This window comes from Heptranchias perlo, chromosome 12 (genome assembly GCF_035084215.1).
Source record: "Heptranchias perlo isolate sHepPer1 chromosome 12, sHepPer1.hap1, whole genome shotgun sequence".
Classification (NCBI taxonomy): domain Eukaryota; kingdom Metazoa; phylum Chordata; class Chondrichthyes; order Hexanchiformes; family Hexanchidae; genus Heptranchias; species Heptranchias perlo.
The window spans coordinates 1627573-1647552 of record NC_090336.1 but is presented as its reverse complement, the minus strand read 5'-3'; the positions used below and the strand labels follow the sequence as shown (position 1 = coordinate 1647552).

Sequence of the window (19980 nt, the reverse complement as noted above, 5' to 3'; positions counted from 1 at the left end):
TATTGGAGCACAGTCTCATGGAATTACACCCAGTAGTCCGTCTAACCAATATCGTACAGATTCCATGTCCCTTCTGTGCTTTTATATTTAATGCCCCGTGTATAAAACCCAGAATTTTATTTGCCTTTTTATGGCCTTTTATACCTGTACACCCACCTTTACAGACCTATGCATCCATGCTCCTACATTTCTCTGTTCCTCCCTCTGTTAAGAGAGTGACTCTTTCAGATATACTTCATTTCGCTGTACTTTTCTACAAAATGTACTAAACATTGCTGAACTGCATCTCTTATCTATATGTCACACCACTAACCTGTCTACCTGCAATCTCTTGCTTTCTGCCTCACAGGTTGCCTTGCCCCCTAATTTGGTCTTAAGTTTCAATATTATTATTCTTGTGACTATGTCCAAATTATTTATCTATGCGTAAAGCAAATGGGATCCCAGCACAGATCCCTGGAGCACACCACTATCTGCATCCTGCCTGTCTGAAAAATAACCATTTACCTCTAATCTTTGCTTTCTGCCCTCTAGCCATCTTTCTATCACTTTAATACTATGTGCTTTAATTTTTGTAAGAAGTGTCTAATATGACACCTTATTAAATGCCTTCTGAAAATCCATAGCTGCCAAATCCAATGCATTCTGTTTTTTCTCTACACTGTGGCTTTCTCAAAAATTGAAGGAAATTAAACAGGGCCTGCCATTTACAAATCCATGCTGACTATCCCTGGTTGCCCCATATATTTCTAATTCTCTCCAGTCCTTTGACATAATTCTCAACTTCAATAATTTTTGGATTATGATTCGTGCCTCCACCATCTCCTCCTTTATTCTGGGAGACACATCATCTGGTCCTCATGATTTTTCTAAAAAAAAGTTTCTGAAAACATCAATAAGATTTTTGAGGGGAAGGCCATCATCAGGTGAGAGCAATTTTTTTATTTGTCCTATTATCCACTATAGACATGAGCAGTTAACACTTAATAATTCTGTTGCCTAGCATAGGAATTGTGTGCTGTACATTCCAGCTTTGATGGAACCTCTGTAACATAGAAATATAGAAAATAGGAGCAGGAGTAGGCCATTCGGCCCTTTGAGCCTGCTCCGCCATTCAATATGAACATGACTGATCCTCTATCTCTTTACCATATTCCCAATCTCTCCCCATACCCCTTAATGCCTTTTGTGTCTAGAAATCTATCGAGCTCCTTCTTAAATATATTCAGTGACTTGGCCTCCACAGCCTTCCGTGGTAGAGAATTCCACAGGTTCACCACCCTCTGAGTGAAGAAATTTCTCCTCATCTCAGTCCTAAATGTCCTACCCTGTATCCTGAGACTGTGACCCCTCGTTCTGGACCTCCCCCCCCCACCCCCAGCCAGGAGAAACATCCTCCCTGTATCCAGTCGGTCTAGCCCTGTCAGAATTTTATATGTTTCAATGAGATCCCCTCTCATTCTTCTAAACTCAAGTGAATACAGGCCGAGTCAACCCAATCTCTCCTCATACGACAGTCCTGCCATCCCAGGAATCAGTCTGGTGAACCTTCGCTGCACTCCCTCTATGGCAAGTATATCCTTTCTTAGGTAAAGAGACCAAAACTGCACACAATTCTCCAGGTGTGGTCTCACCACGGCCCTGTATAACAGGAGTAAGACATCCTTGCTGCTGTACTCAAATCCTCTTGCAATGAAGGCCAACATACCATTTGCCTTCCTAACTGCTTGCTGCACCTGTATGTTTGCTTTCAGTACAAGGACACCCACGTCCCTTTGTACATCAACATTTCCCAATCTATCACCATTTAAATAATACTCTGCCTTTCTGTTTTTCCTTCTGAAGTGGGTAACTTCACATTTTTCCACAAATAAAGTGGATAACTTCACATTTATAACAAATCGTTTAACTGATAAACAAAGTAAATTGGTGTTTTTTATCAATCTCCACAGTGTATGTGAGAACGGAAAGTTGAAGTGCACTGGTCAGAATCCTCAGGGTAAGTACATTTGAAAAATTCTTTTCAGCATTCTGCAATATTTGAATAGGTATATAATATGTGTGTATAATATAAACTAGAAAAATGTCTAGAGTTAGCCATGGAGAGTCAAAAGAAAATGTAGTCTTCAAGTGAAGCAGTGTTAGAGCATGGGGAGGGGATGATGTAGGAAGGAGAGAGCAGGAACAAGGGAGGAGAAAGAGGGTGGAGAATAGAGGAAAATGAGGATTGAGACAGCAGGGGAAACACCGGGAGAGGAAGAGGAGAAAGACGGGGAGGGGGAAGGAGAGATGATAATTTTGGAAACATCTGTAGAAGTAATTGGTGGATATAAAGTATTTGATGAATTGATTAGTTTATGAATATTAATTTAATAATGAATCCATCAAGTGTAGACCTAAATTTATTGATGGAAAAGTAAAAATATATAAGAATTTATGATAGTCCTTATTTATGATGGGTCGAATGGCCTCCTTTTGTGCTGAAACATACTATGATAGTAGTGGCCATTAAGATTTCATACTGAATTGAAAGAAAAAGCAAGGATAAGTTTTTTTTAAAAAAGCTCAGTTTAAATTAAAACGGTTAAAGTTGATGAATGAGAATATATTCACCTCATATACTGTTGTTGGAAATCTGTGTCTGTAGCTTGTAAGTAGAAATTTGCTGTGTTGGGGGCGGGGGGGAGGGTTGAGAGGTAAAACAGGTGGCAGAGCAGAAGAATGTAAGAGGGGCAGCACTGGTCCGTGACCTACCAGGAGATGAGAGGAAAGAACTAGGGGGTTGTGAATATCAGGCCAGGGCTTGATTGCCAACCAGCCAGCTGCGAGCGGGGAGCAAAGCAACGCATAACAAAAGTTGCATCATCTGATCAAGTGTTATGTGATAAGCAAGATGAAAACACCTATCACAGTGTTCCCTATAGGCATAATAGGTGTTGTAGGCAAATGTGGACCCTTTTATATGTTAGTTCCCATTAGAGGAGGTTGACATAGGAGGTTTCAATGCAGTGCGTGCCCCTCTCACCGAATTTAATATATAGCAGATAAATAATATGTTGAAAACCTTACATGTGTATGTGCTTCCAGTGTCTAATTTTCCCTTCACAATTTCCTCTGTCCACGTTTGTTATGGAAACTGCCAATTTAAATTTGTCATGCTGTAGTTATACCCTTCGTCAGTGGTGGTGCTGTTGCTTTATGTCTCCAAGCGTGATAACTTTACATCGGCAGTTTCCATTATAAATGTGGACATAGGAATTTATAATAGAAATATATAAAAATAAGGACAGAATGTATGACTTTAAACTGAGCACTGAATTACAGCTGTGTGCCCCGATCCAATGAACCCCTGCCCTCTCACCCTGCTTCACCTGAAGACTAATCTTAGTCTTTATTCCCAAGAGCAACGTCACAGGAGATTGACTAGTATACATTTGAATATTATATATCCAAATCAATATATACATTTGAATATTATATATCCAAATCAATATTTAATTAGAAAGTAAATGATGTTTAAACAATACAGCATAGAATATTTTTTGGCAATAATATGTGGGTCTTTCTTTCCAGAACCTTGTTATCCTCCCAAAGTTTACTTTAACTGTGAAAATGCTCAAGAAGGTGAATATGGGGCTGCTTGTGCATCAACATGTCAGATGCTTGCAGCAGAAGGTCAATGTGTAAGTAAAAAAATACATTTAAGTTTTCGGTTTAAGCTACCAAAAGTAATCCTTGCACATTTTAAGTAAATTATTTTCAAATATAATTGCTTCAATTTCCTCAGTTAACTACAAAATGTGTATCTGGCTGTATATGTCCGGATGGATTGGTGCTGGATGAGCAGAAAGGATGTGTTCACCCTGACAACTGTTCATGCGAATACAGTGGCCTTTCATATGAACGGGATGAGGTAATTGTGAAGGACTGTAAGAAATGGTAAGGAACTTTGCACTTATATTTCCTTAGTGACCAACTTACTGTTCTAAAAACCAATATAAATGAAAGAATGTTATTTAGCTACACAGGCAGCATTTTGCACACAGCAATGAGATGAATGACCAGTTGATCTGTTCATGGTTGAAGGAGGCATGTTGGCTAGGGCCTCCTACACTTCCTCGACCAATGCCATGGGATCATTAATGTCCACTTGAAGCACTGGAATAGGGAGATGGGAACTTAGTTTAATGGTTTATCAGAAAGATAGCATCTCTGACAATGCAGTATTCCCTTAGTACTTCACTGCAATGTCAGCTTACATTAGTGTGAGCTGATAGCATTTCAATCCTTCAATCATCTTCTTCTAATCTACTTGTATAAATAATGGTCTTTGTGCTAATAGGAAATTTTAATGTGGTTATTGATTGGGAGAGAACAGCATAGGGAGAAAGATAAATGAATTTATTGAATACATTCAAGAAATCTTTCTAAAACTGCATGTCTTAAAGCTAACACAGGAGCAGGTGATACTTGATTTAGTTACGAGTAATGAACAAGCAATAGCTTATGAACCAGTAGTAAAGAAGCATTTTGGGAATAGTGACCATAATATGATTGAATTCAGTATCAGGACTGGAGAGGAAAAAAGAGGGTCACAAACTAAAGTTTTGTGCTTAAACTAGGGAATTGTTGAAGGAATGAGGAAGGAATTGACAACAGTAGGATGGGAGGAATTGTTACTTGATAAACTTATTGACCTACAATCTATTCAAAAAGATTATTAGTGGATCAAAAACAAATATATATATTCCTGGAAATGCAACCATGGTCCATGAGAGTTGTTAGGACCAGTATTAAACATAAGTGAAGGATTAGGTTACAGTGAAGAAGTATGAATTGCAAGATGATTAGGGGTATTAAAACAGCAATAAAGTAAAGCAAGAAAATAATTATGGCAAAAGGGGAGTACGTGGGAAAAACCTGCAGACGATATGAAGGGTAATAGCAAGGGTTTTTATAAGTACATCAAGAAAAAGGGAGGGGTAAAGGAGAGGTGGGCCCATTAAAAACGGTTAGTTATGACAGTAGTAAAGGATAAGGATATGGTGGCACTGCTAAATGAATTTTGCTTTGGTCTTCACAGTGGAATGTCTTACCAGAGGTACAGGAAGATGACAGATTATTGAGAGGGAGAACCGTACAGGGTTAATATAAACAAATTTATATTAAAAATGGCAGGTGGTCATAACATTCCATTCAATAACTGTTACGCTTGAAGTTGGTGCTTTGATAGGTAGCCTATTAGTTTGGCACCCTAGAGTTCACGAGTTCAACTCCCACCATGGCAAGTTGTGAAATTGATTTCAATAAATCTGGTAATTGGTGGGCTGACACCAGGAAAATAACTGTGAAAATTGCCAGGTTGTTATGGAAACCCAAGTGGTTTGCTATATAATAACCTGCCACCCCTTACCTGATCTGGCCTACATGTGATTCAAGTTGCTCACCTAGGGATGGGCAATAAATATGGCATTCCCAGTGTTGCCCAAATCCAAAAAACAAATAAAAACACGGTATTAAAAAACCTGCTGCCAGCCTGTGTACAGTTGCTAGCCCTCACCAATGGGGGTCTATACAGAGCCCTCTTTTCCTTTTGAAGTCTTGATCTCACCTCCATGTTGGATTTTTGTCAATGCAAAGGGAGATATCAAGGAAGTAAAAAAGTCAATTAAAAATATAATCAATTTTTAAAATTTGCCCATTTTTGATTTAAACAATAAGATTATTATCATCTTTTAATAGCCCCACTCTGTGGTCAACCCCCCCCCCCGCCCCCCCAGTCCCTCCCCTATGTGAGCACTCTGTAAGTCCGGGAGCAGAGCCCATGTTATTTTTTTTCTCACACTGAATGCTGAGTAGGGTCAGAGAACATGCTTGCAAGGGGAAGCCTGGAATTCTTTTTAAGACAAATGCTGGGGTAGGTGAGGCAAAGAGGGCGATCGATATAGTATTTTCATGCTAGCTTACTGAGGACATCTGGTACCCCCACTGTCCTCCATTGGGATCGCCTATCCATCTCTTTCTCCACGTGCTGAGATATCTTACCAGCTCCCACAACCACCCCCCCACCGACCTTTTGGTCCTCTCCTCCCTCCTCACCAATTATCTCCTTGACCCCTTCCCTATCCTTTCCCCTTCTGATACTCTCCTTCCCCAGCCTCCTTTCCACTTCTCTGCCTCTACCCTTCCTCATCCCTACTCTCCCGCCTTACTCTCCCCAGCTGCCCCTTTCCCCTCCGTTCTTCTCTCCCCACTCTCCCCTGTTCTTCTCACCCTCTTCCCCCTTTATCCCCTCCACCTCCCACTATCACATTTTTCAGCTCTCCTCTCTCCCTCAATCTGCCATCTCCCCATCTCCTCTGTCCCACCTTACTCCAGTTATCCTCCTGCCCTCTAGCCCTGCTTGACCTGAATACTGCATTTGGACTTGATTTCCCATAAGCTGCTACATGAGACTGACTAGTTAAATAATTGGATTGAAGCCAGACAAATCTCTCTAAAGGGTATTAAAAGAAGCTGGGAAAGAAATACAGAATGCATTGGTTCTAAGTTTCTAAATTATGCGGGATTTGGGGATGGTACCAGAAGATTGGAACGTAGCTAACATTACACCTCTATTCAAAGTAGGGAGGCCAAGTAACTGTAGGGCAATGAATTAACATTGATAGTGAGAAAATTCCTAAAGTTTGTTTTGGGGATGAAGTAAGTGAGCTAGGAAAAGTAATAAGCTGATTAATGAGAATCAACACAATTTTGTGAAAGTTAGCTCATGTCTAACTAATCTGTTCGAGTTCTTTCCTAGTCACTGAGGTGGTAGCAGAGAATCAATAGCTGTCATGTACATGAATTTTCAGAAACCATTGATTAGATAATGCACCAGAGATTATTAGTTAAAATTGAGGAGCACAGAATTGGAGGCAGCCTCCTGCCATGGATGGGAAAGTAGATGAGAGGTAAGAGGCAGGGATTTAGGATAAAGAAGAATTTCTCGGATTGAGGTGACATGACAAGTGGTGATCCCAAGGAATTGGTTCTGAGGCCCCAGCTATTCAATGTAAGGGAAGTTTTCTGATGGCTGGCCTTTTGGTGTGAGCACTTACGACGCTTACACTAAATACCTGCCATGTTATTTTAAGGCAGACAACAACCCAGTTTGAGAATAGGCAAAATTTATTCAGATGTCATATGGGAGAAATGGTGAACTGTTGAAAAGAGAGCAAAAAATTGCAAAAGGAAATAGATTAAGCTGGTGGGTGGTATAGTTTAATGTAACAAAGTGTGAGGGCGTAAACTTTGAATGTAAGAATATCAAGGGCAATTAGGGATGGGCAATAAATCCTGGCCTTGCCAGCGACGCCCACATCCCATGAATGAATTAAAAAAAATCAGATGGGAATTCAGCCTGAACAGCGAAACACTCAGGAAGGAGATAGATGAACAAGGGATTTAAGGGTCCAGGTCCATAAACTATTATAAGCTAGCCCGAAACTGCATAGGAACAATTTTTAGCAAAGAAACTCTGGTTTAAGCGATTTGCGCCATTTTTGCACCTTTAAAACTCTTCCCGAGTTTCCTTAATCTTTTTAGTATTTACCATGATCCACCTGTCAAATCCCCGTCGGGCTTGTTTGCACACGTGTGCCTGCTAGCTAGGGTTACTGTAGACGCAAATTTATTAGATTTACTGCCCTGTTGCACTCTGGGTAAATTACACCCAAGTATGATGTGCAGCAGCTACCTGTGTCACCTAATCAAAGAAGAAATGAGGAGTTTGAGGGCCTAGAAGAGTCTGAAAACTTATTGGTTTCTGCTATTTGGAAATGTTTTTTCAACCTGTTCTTTTGCCACCTGAAGATTTTTGAAATACCGAGTCCCCCACCCAACTCTAAGAGCAACTCAGGAGGCAACTCACTATATTATTATTATTATGGAGGAGAAAGAAGAACAACATAGGTTGGGATAGAAGGAGAATCAGGCAGCATGGCAGAAGAATGCAGCTCAGCAGATATTACCCTCCTTTTAAAAAAAATACTGGCAGCACAGGTCTTATGAGGACCTCTCTGAGGAACTCTGCATTAAAAAAGCTTGCTACTCAAAAGCTGCAAAAGGGAATCGCTGTGACCTGCTGCATGAAGATCTCAGGCCATGCTTATCTGCCAGCACTGCGCTCTCTGTGGCAATGAAGGTCACTACTGCCATCAAATTTTACGGCTCAGGCTCTTTTCAAGTGGCCACTGGGGATCTCCGCAACATGCGCCAGGGAGAATTAAGGGCATGTTTATACCAAATCACTGACTCCCTGTACTGCAGAACAGCCCACTTCAATGGCTTTGAGATCACAGCCAAGCAGCAGAGAGAAAAGGTCGCACACTTCTATGGGGTTCTTGGCTTCCCCAAGGGGATGCCATCAATGGCACTTCATATTGAAGGGACCCACCGAGCATTCACCTATGTGGACAGCAGGAGATTCCACTATTAATGTGCAGATAGTTTGTGCCACTCAGAGAACGCCAACGCCTGATACACAGGAAGCTGCCATGATATCTTCATCCGCCGGCATTCAGATAGCTACTGGGTGATGGGACATACCATTCTGCTGCCAGGGCTGATGACCCTACTCTTGCACCTTTCATGAAGGTGCCATTTATCAATGACGGTTGTCTATCCTCATTGGCTGAGGTATCAGCCTTGGCTCAGTGGTAACACTCTTGCCTCTGAGTCAGAAGGTTTTGGGTTCAAAACCTACTGTAGAAACTTAAATCCACGATCTAGGATGATAGCTCATTGCAGTGCTGAGGGAATGCTGCATCATTGGAGGTGTTGTCTTTTGGATGAGATGTTAAATTGATATGCTGTCTGCTAACTCAGGTGGATATAAAAGATCCCATAGCACTATTCAAAGAAGAGAAAGGGGGTGTCCTGGACAACATTTATCCCTCAAACAACATTATTAAAACAGATTAATTAAACATTGCTGTTTGTGGAACCTTGCAGGGTGCACATTGGCTGCTTTATTTCTCCACATTACAACAGTGACTACTCTTCAAAAGTACTGCATTGGCTGTGAAGTGCTTTGGGATGCCCTGAGGTCATGAAAGGCATTATATAAATGCAAGTCCGTTCTTTCCTGTTACAACTGCCCCCTTGCTGCAGTTGCAGCTGTGGCTGCTCTCTGACCACCCCCCCCCCCCCCCCCCGCTGGCATTGGTTGCTATTGCTCAGTTGTTAATTCGCTAGTTCCTTATGCAATGTGCTGTCTGATCCTTGCAACTGCACCTTATTTGCAAATAGTCTTACTTCCAATCTTCCAAGTTTCATTACCTGGCCACAAACCGTCAAAAAAATTTCAAAATGGTAGGAACATCAACCCATCTGCTTCAGTTTTTACAAATTTCTTCTCTTCTCCCATTAGCATGAGAGAACAATGTAAATCTGTGCCATGGTAAAATGCAGAAACATACACACACGAGAGACATCCAAGAGAGCACATTGGCACAAACCTTGACTGCAGAAACATAGCAATAATAAGACAATTGTTGCAGTCCATGCCCGCTCAGTGCCCACACCCAAATCCACAGCCAAGACCAAACCAAGCACAGCCCTACTGTGCCAAAAAATCCAATAGCAGCTCACAAAAAAATAGCATTATCGGATGGCTGATAATTTACTCAATAATCAAGATAGGTCAGACATGTGACAGCTCTATCCAAATCTAATATTTTGCTGTGACAGGTATTCTCATTTTCATTTACAATACACATTGGCCCAAATCTTGCTGGAACGGGATATCAAGCAGCTTGCAGCATTAGTTAGACTTTATCTTGCACCTTTCAGCTCGAATATAATTTGCGCCGTAACTTGCTGGAAGTGTGAGCTGATGATGGCACGGCAAGGGGGATCTGGGACCTTAGTGAATGATGGGACCAACAGTCTATCACCTAAACCAATGAGATTTAAGGATTGAGAAAGAAACAGAGGATCAACAGAGATGGAGGGTGAATTAGAGAGGGTGAATTAGAGTCGAATCAGGTACAGAAAGAGAAATAAAGAGATGCAAAGAAAGATTAGGGTAAGAGAGAGAGAAAAAAGAGACAGAAAGGAAAAGTAAGAAAAAAATGTAAAAATTTAAAATTTGAAAGTTTAAAAATCTCTAACAACAATTTACTACATGCAGGAATGAGACTCAACAGTTTAAATTGTTCCCTTTCTGGGCAGGAGAGATTGATTGGCATTGCATTAACAATTATCATGTCATTAAAAGGGTACTTACGCTGTTAATTATGAGCCCTAACTTTCTGTGTTGAGTTTAATGGCCAATTAATGTGCAAATCCAGCAAGTTCTTAAAAATTACGGAAGCTAGGGACGAGATGCTGTTTGCGCAAGGCAAATGGCGGAGCATCGTGAATCGACCAGCAAGTTCTGGAGATTCGCAACTCACGGGGTATCTCTTCTTCCCCTAAACTTGCTGGCTGATTTAAAGAATCATAGAAGTTTACAACATGGAAACAGGCCCTTCGGCCCAACATGTCCATGTCGCCCAGTTTATACCACTAAGCTAGTCCCAATTGCCTGCACTTGGCCCATATCCCTCTATACCCATCTTACCCATGTAACTGTCCAAATGCTTTTTAAAAGACAAAATTGTACCCGCCTCTACTACTGCCTCTGGCAGCTCGTTCCAGACACTCACCACCCTTTGAGTGAAAAAATTGCCCCTCTGGACCCTTTTGTATCTCTCCCCTCTCACCTTAAATCTATGCCCCCTCGTTATAGACTCCCCTACCTTTGGGAAAAGATTTTGACTATCTACCTTATCTATGCCCCTCATTATTTTATAGACTTCTATAAGATCCCCCCGAAACCTCCTACTCTCCAGGGAAAAAAGTCTCAGTCTATCCAACCTCTCCCTATAAGTCAAACCATCAAGTCCAGGTAGCATCCTAGTAAATCTTTTCTGCACTCTTTCTGGTTTAATAATATCCTTTCTATAATAGGGTGACCAGAACTGTACACAGTATTCCAAGTGTGGCCTAACTAATGTCTTGTACAACTTCAACAAGACATCCCAACTCCTGTATTCACTGTTCTGACCAATGAAACCAAGCATGCTGAATGCCTTCTTCACTACCCTATCCACCTGTGACTCCACTTTCAAGGAGCTATGAACCTGTACTCCCAGATCTCTTTGTTCTATAACTCTCCCCAATGCCCTACCATTAACAGAGTAGGTCCTGGCCCGATTTGATCTACCAAAATGCATCACCTCACATTTATCTAAATTAAACTCCATCTGTCATTCATCGGCCCACTGGCCCAATTTATCAAGATCCCGTTGCAATCCTAGATAACCTTCTTCACTGTCCACAATGCCACCAATCTTGGTGTCATCTGCAAACTTACTAACCATGCCTCCTAAATTCTCATCCAAATCATTAATATAAATAACAAATAACAGCGGACCCAGCACCGATCCCTGAGGCACACCGCTGGTCACAGGCCTCCAGTTTGAAAAACAACCCTCTACAACCACCCTCTGTCTTCTGCCGTCAATCCAATTTTGTATCCAATTGGCTACCTCACCTTGGATCCCATGAGATCTAACCTTATGTAACAACCTATCATGCGGTACCTTATCAAAGGCTTTGCTAAAGTCCATGTAGACCACGTCTACTGCACAGCCCTCATCTATCATCTTGGTTACCCCTTCAAAAAACTCAATCAAATTTGTGAGACATGATTTTCCTCTCACAAAACCATGCTGACTGTTCCTAATCAGTCCCTGCCTCTCCAAATGCCCGTAGATCCTGTCTCTCAGAATACCCTCTAACAACTTACCCACTACAGATGTCAAGCTCACCGGTCTGTAGTTCCCAGGCTTTTCCCTGCCGCCCTTCTTAAACAAAGGCACAACATTTGCTACCCTCCAATCTTCAGGCACCTCACCTGTAGCTGTCGATGATTCAAATATCTCTGCTAGGGGACCCGCAATTTCTTCCCTAACCTCCCATAACGTCCTGGGATACATTTCATCAGGCCCCGGAGATTTATCTACCTTGATGCGCGTTAAGACTTCCAGCACCTCCCTCTCTGTAATATGTACACTCCTCAAGACATCACTATTTATTTCCCCAAGTTCCCTAACACCCATGCCTTTCTCAACCGTAAATACCGATGTGAAATATTCATTTAGGATCTCACCCATCTCTTGTGGTTCCGCACATAGATGACCTTGTTGATCCTTAAGTGGCCCGACTCTCTCCCTAGTTACTCTTTTGCCCTTTATGTATTTGTAGAAGCTCTTTGGATTCACCTTTGCCTTATCTGCCAAAGCAATCTCATATCCCCTTTTTGCCCTCCTGATTTCTCTCTTAACTCTACTCCGGCAATCTCTATACTCTTCAAGGGATCCACTTGATCCCAAGTGCCTATGCATGTCATATGCCTCCTTCTTCTTTCTGACTAGGGCTTCAATCTCCCAAGTCATCCAAGGTTCCCTACTTCTACCAGCCTTGCCCTTCACTTTATAAGGAATGTGCTTACCCTGAACCCAGGTTAACACACTTTTGAAAGCCTCCCACTTACCAGACGTCCCTTTGCCTGCCAACAGACTCTCCCAATCAACTTCTGAAAGTTCCTGTCTAATACCATCAAAATTGGCCTTTCCCCAATTTAGAATTTTAACTTCTGGGTGACCTATCATTCTCCATAGCTATCCTAAAACTAATGGAATTATGATCACTGGTCCCAAAGTGATCCCTCACTAACACTTCTGTCACCTGCCCTTCCTTATTTCCCAAGAGGAGGTCAAGTTTTGCCCCCTCTCTAGTCGGGCCATCCACATACTGAATGAGAAATTCCTCCTGAATACACTCAACAAATTTCTCTCCATCCAAGCCCCTAATGCTATGGCTGTCCCAGTCAATGTTGGGAAAGTTGAAGTCCCCTACTATTACCACCCTATTTTTCTTGCAGCTGTCTGTAATCTCCTTACATATTTGCTCCTCAATTTCCCGTTAATAATGTGTGTCGTGAACTCACTGTTATCCTTCCAGGAAAATGTGGCCCAATAAAATGTTTATTATAATTGCACATGTCTATAATTTAAATTCTATTTATTTACAATTCCATATATTTCTTTTCATGTATATATGGTTGTGTATAGTTATAAAATTATATATTTTTGTCTATATTAAGTTTATACTATTTTTGTGTACTGTCACATATTGTATATTGATTGTTTTTCAAGGTCATCTATTGCATTTTTGAACTACTGATGCATTGTCATGCATATTACATGGTGTATCGTCCAACTCATTGTGGGATATCCACTAGTTATTAAAGTATATTATTAAATTTACCTGTATTGCCCTACATCAATTATATTTCCGAACTCTAGGATCTATAAAAGTAATGTGTTGATTGAACTGCTTCGGAAATTGAAAAATTAGGTTTTACGGGATAGAATTTACATGGAGATCACCCAATCTTCCGCTGAAGCAGTGGCGGGAGATATACCCCTTTGTCTGTAAATTATTAAAATACTGTGTAGTACACTGATATTTAAGAATTGAGAAAAATTGGAAACTGCATTTTGTAATCTAATTAAAAGATTAGTCCAAGAGTTTGTTGAGTATGTGCAACTTGCTCATAGGAGGGTAGATTTTCTGATTAATGATCTTTTATATCCAATTAATTGGCATCAAATATGCATAATTGATTGGAACAATGAGCAGAAATCAGTTATGCCATTTAGTGCGCCATCCAACTTTCTGTTTGGGTTTTGTATTGGCACAAGAAGCACCCACAAGTTGCAGTTAATGATGCTAAAATTAATTTTTGCTGACATTGTGTTCAATGTCCTTGTATTAATACCAGTATAGTGTTCATTTATCTTCCTGCCCCTATAAAATGGGTGTCTAGGGCTGCTCGGGTCCATTGTTTATTGAAGTGCATTTAAAGAGCCTTGTAATAAGATTTACAGTAGTATTTTGAGGCTATATCTGAACTCTTTCTCTTTTTTATTTTGTTTCTTTCATCTTTTACTTAGTTGGTCAGGAGGCTTTGTGCCAAATGTTCTTCTTGCACTCCTTTTTTTTAATGTCAGTGATACTAGGATAATGGGATTCTTATTGGGAATCCCCTTTCACTTAGTGTTTTGGAGGAAGGAGAGGAGGAGCAATAGAGGGATTCCAGGTAGGCCAAGCTGCACCGGAAGAAGACTGCTCACCTGCCAGTATCCTTCCACTCACATTACAGGCAGAGGTACATCTATCTGGCAATAACCATGAAGAAGTGGTTATACAAACTCTGTGTCAGTACACAGCCAGATGCAGGGCTGTGCTATCTGCTGTAAGGACACCTATAGCTAACAAGCATCATGGAATTGGCACTGCCAGTGGCAGTAATGGTCAGCAGCTTTGTCCTCGAGTTGCGCTCCTTGCAGTCATGCTGCCCTACAGGGAAGGTGCCCCAGAGTGGAAAGCAAGACTACTATCCATTTCATTCTGCATCACTTGTACATCGCCAGCCATCAAACAAGAGGTTGGAATATTGCACCCTCCGGCACTTTTCAGAGACTTGGGGGTAAATTTTAACCCCCAGAACGGGTGGTTTGGGGGTGGGTGGGAGGTTAAAATAACAGGTTTTCGGAACTGGCTCCAACTCACCCACTTCTGGGTTTAGCCCAGGCAGGTTTGTATGCGTATGCACAGCAGACACCAGGAAGTCCCGCCCCCACTTAAAGCCAGCGGGCCAATACTTAACAGGGCAATGTACCTAATTGAGATACTTGAGGTACTTAATATTTTGTGTATTGGATAATTAAAATGAATTCAAACTTACCTGTTAAGGTTTCCCATCACTTCTGATTCTCATCAGATGAAAGCAGGTGGGAAGGCCCGGATCCATGAGGTGAGTGCCTTTATTGCACTGCTTGTGGGCTCGCAGGAGCAGGAATGCTTCATCCAGGCCCAACTAACTCATCTGGCCGACAGGAACCCCACGATTGGCCAACTCACCCCTCCCCCCATGGTGGACCCCCACCTACCTCCGACTCTTCACCGACCTCCAGTGACCTCCGGTCTTCTTCCCGGCCCGTGATCCCTCCCTCCCTCCCTTCGATCCCCGGCTGCGGCCTGTTGCAGCAGGCCTTCCTGCCCGACAGCCAGCCAGCCTGTCAATCTGGTGAGCTTGCGACCCGCCCACTTACCTCCCGGGTTTCACACCCTGAAATCTCCCCTCTTTTCCCCCCCTCTCCCCCCAGCTCGAAGTTAAAATTTATCCCTTGATTTCCTGTCTGCACATTTATTGTGTCAGCCAGACTTGTGCTCGGCATTTTGTTATCGAAATAACCTTTGCAAAGGGTGAAATACGAGGCTGCTTACTTGAGATTTCTTCTGATGAGGTCTTACCACCCATCTGGATTGGGAGCTCGCCCACTCTATGTGAATTAAGCTGATTTTACAAAATGGGGCTGGGTTAGCACAGCAACAGTTGGGCAGGCATGAATAATACACTGCTGGTATAATGTCTGGTCAGAAAATCCATCCAGGTAGAGTGACTTTTTGATACTAGTGTGAAATTTGCATCTGTCCGAATGGTTGAAAATTTATAAGTTACAAGTCATCATGTAGACATGAACTAGAGGTGAGTGTAAAGAAAGCAAAAATTTCAGTGGTAAATGTTTTAATTATCTGAAATAATTATTTAAAAAAATTAAGTTCCACACTCGTATTCTATTTTTTCACATTGACAGTACGCAGCTAATGCCTCTAAGTTTTGAAGTTATTTTAGTAATAAATCTATATTTTGATATCTATGGGATGATTTTGCTTTTTAACAGTTTCTGCACTAAAGGGAAGTGGAATTGCAGGGGAGATGCAATGTGTCCTTCAACATGTATGGTTCACGGAGAAGGACATATCTCCACTTTCGATGGCAAGCAATATGTGTTTGATGGAAATTGTGAATACATTTTAGTTCAGGTAATATGTGAAGAGTTACTGTTGTTAAAGTTTATTCATTTTTTTCTCGTCTAGTTGTCACTCCAGTTTTCATCACTCACCCTTCTCTCCTAAAGGCAGCAACATAGGTAGCAGTACATCTCCAATACTTAATTCAAACGCCCATTCTTTATATATGGCCCTGAACAGTAGGCATAAGTGGTCCATTACCGCCAAGTCCAAACTGCCATTATTTACATATACACTGAAACCTATACAAACACCCCCAGACAGTGGACACCTTCAAAAAATGGACATTTATTGATAGTCCCAAATAACATACATTTGTAATAGATACAAGCTTGAAACCACGCACACTCGCATATTACGAACTATGCACAGCCTTCAATCCACCAAGTCCATTTACAACTTAGAAAACGGGACACGCAGCTAAGTGCGAGGCGGCAGCGGGTGAAAGAAACAGCTTTTGTGGAATGGAGATCTCTTTACCCAGCATCCAAAGCTGCACTGGAACCGCTCTATCTTTGGGATTGAATGCTTGCATGGCTGTATTTGTTATGGATGCCGGATGAAGAACTCCCCATTCCATAAAAGCCAGGAAATTTCAGCTGCGGGGGGAGTGGGGAGGGGGTATAGTGGAGTCAGGAATCGGGGCCCTGAAATCACAGGGAGGGGAGTCCCGAAATCGTTGGGGTGGGGCCTTAAATCGCGGGGGGGGGGGGTCAAAGGTTGGGAGAGGGAGGCTGGGGAATGGGGGCTAGTGGGAGAGGGAGACTGGGGAATGGGGGTTGGGAGGAAAGGGGGAATGAGGGTTTGGGGGAAGAGGGAGACTGGGAAATGGGAGCTCGGGCAGAGATGGAGACTGGGGGCTAGGGGGAGAGATGGAGTGAATGGTTTCCCCTTTTCCCCGCCCTCGGTTTCATGGGTGACCTCCTGGAACTTCTCACACAACAGCTGCTGGCGCGAAACCACAAATAAAGATTCTCAACTACAGGGGACCCAATCTTTAAAAGGTAAGTCCAATAACATTTGTAGAAGTCACGTGGTCAGAACACCACCAGTTCAAACTTCCAGAAATGCCTCCAACCAGAGTTGGCAACCCTACTCCACCAGTACGTCAGGTACTAATGAGTTGCTAACAGCCCCTACCCACCCCCCAGCACTTCAAACATTAGCAACTGCAGTACACGGAGGGAGAGGGTCCCAGACAGGGGTCTGCATATTAATGTCCCCCAATTTGGTTGGGATCTTCCAGGAACTCCGGTCCTACAGCAGCCACTTCTCCCTGAGCAGGCTGCCAACATAGCAGATCCCAGGATCAGGCCAGCCCTCCCTCAATGGAAAAGGACCCCAGGATGGCAATGAACTGGGAAGCCCAATGAATAGAAAATTTAATGAAATCACATCCTGCTGATAGGGCTCCAGGATTAGGCACGTTTCCAGGTGAGGATGAGAAAAAGAAGTAACGCTGCAGGAGATGCAGCCAATTTTGGGTCATCCAGTTTACTGTACATACAATGACCATTTCAAAAACAAGGACATCTGCAAATAAAGGACTCCTGATGCAAGTCCCTCAGATGTCCCTAATTTACAGGTTTCACTGTATTCATTTCCAACAGGAGTCACTAGATAGTGATAAGGGCTGGGGGAACTGAGTCTTAGCAGTTCCCGCTTGACATTGGCTAATTCAGCATAGACCAGGGATTCATCTTGGGATTTTCCTGGTCTTTATGGCCCAGGAGCACATCATGCAGTGTAATTGCTTACTAAATCATTGGGGGGTAGTGGCTGCATTCTTCTATTTTTAAGATATTTGTAGTTTTGTGTAATCCATAATTATTATGTATAATTTACATTAAAGAATATGTTCAATCCATTTGTTCCTTTAGGATGCTTGTTCCGCAACCTACACACAGCCATCATTCAAGATAGTAGCAGAAAATGTTATTTGTAGCCGCTCAAAAACAGTTTGTACCAAGGCTATAAAAGTTTACTTTCAGGTATTTGTGTATTACATACTTTCAATTATTCAATTTCATATAATCCCCAGGATGGCAGTGATGTGATATAATCTCTTCAATATAATCAATACTATTCATTATTACATATTAAAAGTCTTGCATCTGCATGCAGTTGCTGTTTTCTAATATTTATTTCCTGTGACACCTTTTCTGTCACGATTTGTCCATCACTGTGACGCTTTTGCTACTAAACTTTGATTGGCGGAAAGTAAAACAGCAGGAAATGAAAAGCAGTTAGAAAACTGCCATTGAGTAAGTAGTAAGGACGCCAATCCTGAACTGAAGCAGTCAGGAGAAGCTAGTAAAAAAAAAATTAAATGAATCAATTTGATCACTCAAAAAGCTGTTTGAAAAAAAATGTATACTACAGATTTTCTTTGGGATTACTGCTCTGTGTCATGTTCCTTGGAGAATGATTGGAGGAACACAGGAACGCCAGGCTGGTCTGACAGCACCAGAAGCATATTGCACCTACTCATCAGTGGCTACACTCTAGAATTTTAAGATCAGGTCCCTCCTTCCTTCATCAGATTTAGGAGCTGTGTTTGAGGAGGCTATGCTTCACAGTGAAAGCTAATGAGTTATGCCACATGCTGTACCCAGAATTGCAACCCACCTGCACCACAGGCACCACACTGCCATTGGTTGTGAAGATCACCACTGCCCTAAATTTTTATGCTCCAGAGTTACTCCAAGCTGCATTCAGGACCACTAAGATCCGAGCCCCGGGGCCCCTCACTCGAGGCCATCGGTTTCATGATCCTCTGATCAAGACTATCTAACACTTCACGTCCCACCCCCAGCTTTCTCTGCACTGAAACGTAGCCGATATACTCCCCTCTGGCTCACTAACTGATGTGCTTGCTTCCCCCTGATGGATGTCTCTGGCAGTGTTTAGAGGTGCATGTGATGGGACAGGGCCTGAAACAGATGAATCTGGCACCTAATCTTCCTGCTCTGCTTGTTATAGGTATGGCACATCTAGAAGAGGGCAAGAAAATAACTTAGAATGGGCTGATGAAGAGCAGAGTTTCATGAGGCTTAGGAACATAGGAATTGCTAGACCGAAAAAATACCATGGTCCATCTAATTCGCCTTCTACAATCCTGGTAGTCACAGTAATGGAGTTCTTAATGGGGCTTTTCAGTACAAGAAGTGAAATGAGGGATTCATACTATGGTTTGCTGATAGATTATTTATGGTATAGTAGCATGAGCAGGAAGGGAATCAGAATGTCATCACAAACCTGCAGCAGGAACCTGCACTCTGGCTTCTTTGTCAACGCCAGCCTCCACTGTCTGCCTCCTCATATGGGGTTAGAGTGAGTGAGGGGGGGGGGGGTGGTGGCAGAAGACACCTGTGGCCAATCTATCTGTAGTTATAGGCTATCTTCTTTAAGAACAAAAGCAAAATACAGCAGATGCTGGAAATCTGAAATAAAAACAGAAAATGCTAGAAATACTCAGCAGGTCAGGCAGCATCTGTGGAGAGAGAAATAGAGTTAACGTTTCAGGCTGATGACCTTTCAGCAGATCTGGAAAAAGTTAAGAGATTTAACAGTTTGTAAATAAGTACAGAGCCAAGGATAAAGGAGGGGGAGGAGGAAAGAACAAAAGGGAAGGTCTGTGACATAGTGGAGGGCAGGGGTGATTAAATGACAAAAGGGATGATGTTGCAAGGCAAAAGGGGGTAATGGACAATAAAGAAACAAAAGATGGGTCTAGAGGAGGTGTAAATGGCAACATCAGAACCATTACTGGCACCTGCCGTCCGATGAGAGCAGCTCGCCACAGAAAGTTGTCCAGTAATTAACAGCATTAGTGCCCTTTTAATTATGTGATAATTGTTAATGACTGCTAATCAACCTCGCTGGCGCAGAAAGTGAACAGTTAAAAGTGTGGAATCTCATTCCTTGGAGATTTTAAAAATGTCAAATTTTAAAATGTTATTTCTTACTTTTCTGTCTCTTTTTTCTCTCTCTCTTAATTCATCCTTC

The 19980-nt window shown here is 42.1% G+C and overlaps 1 protein-coding gene across 1 annotated transcript in view; it reads left to right on the top strand.

The window, feature by feature from the left end:
* LOC137328113 (mucin-6-like) overlaps positions 1-18969 on the top strand; it is a 53159-nt gene extending 34190 nt beyond the window's left edge. Inside the window, exons 4-9 of the mRNA XM_067994293.1 lie at positions 1953-1999; positions 3574-3683; positions 3788-3939; positions 15843-15984; positions 17853-17963; positions 18955-18969. Coding sequence (XP_067850394.1) covers positions 1953-1999; positions 3574-3683; positions 3788-3939; positions 15843-15984; positions 17853-17963; positions 18955-18969 — 577 coding nt within the window. The remainder of the gene's footprint in view (positions 1-1952; positions 2000-3573; positions 3684-3787; positions 3940-15842; positions 15985-17852; positions 17964-18954) is intronic.
* Positions 18970-19980: the final 1011 nt, after the last annotated feature.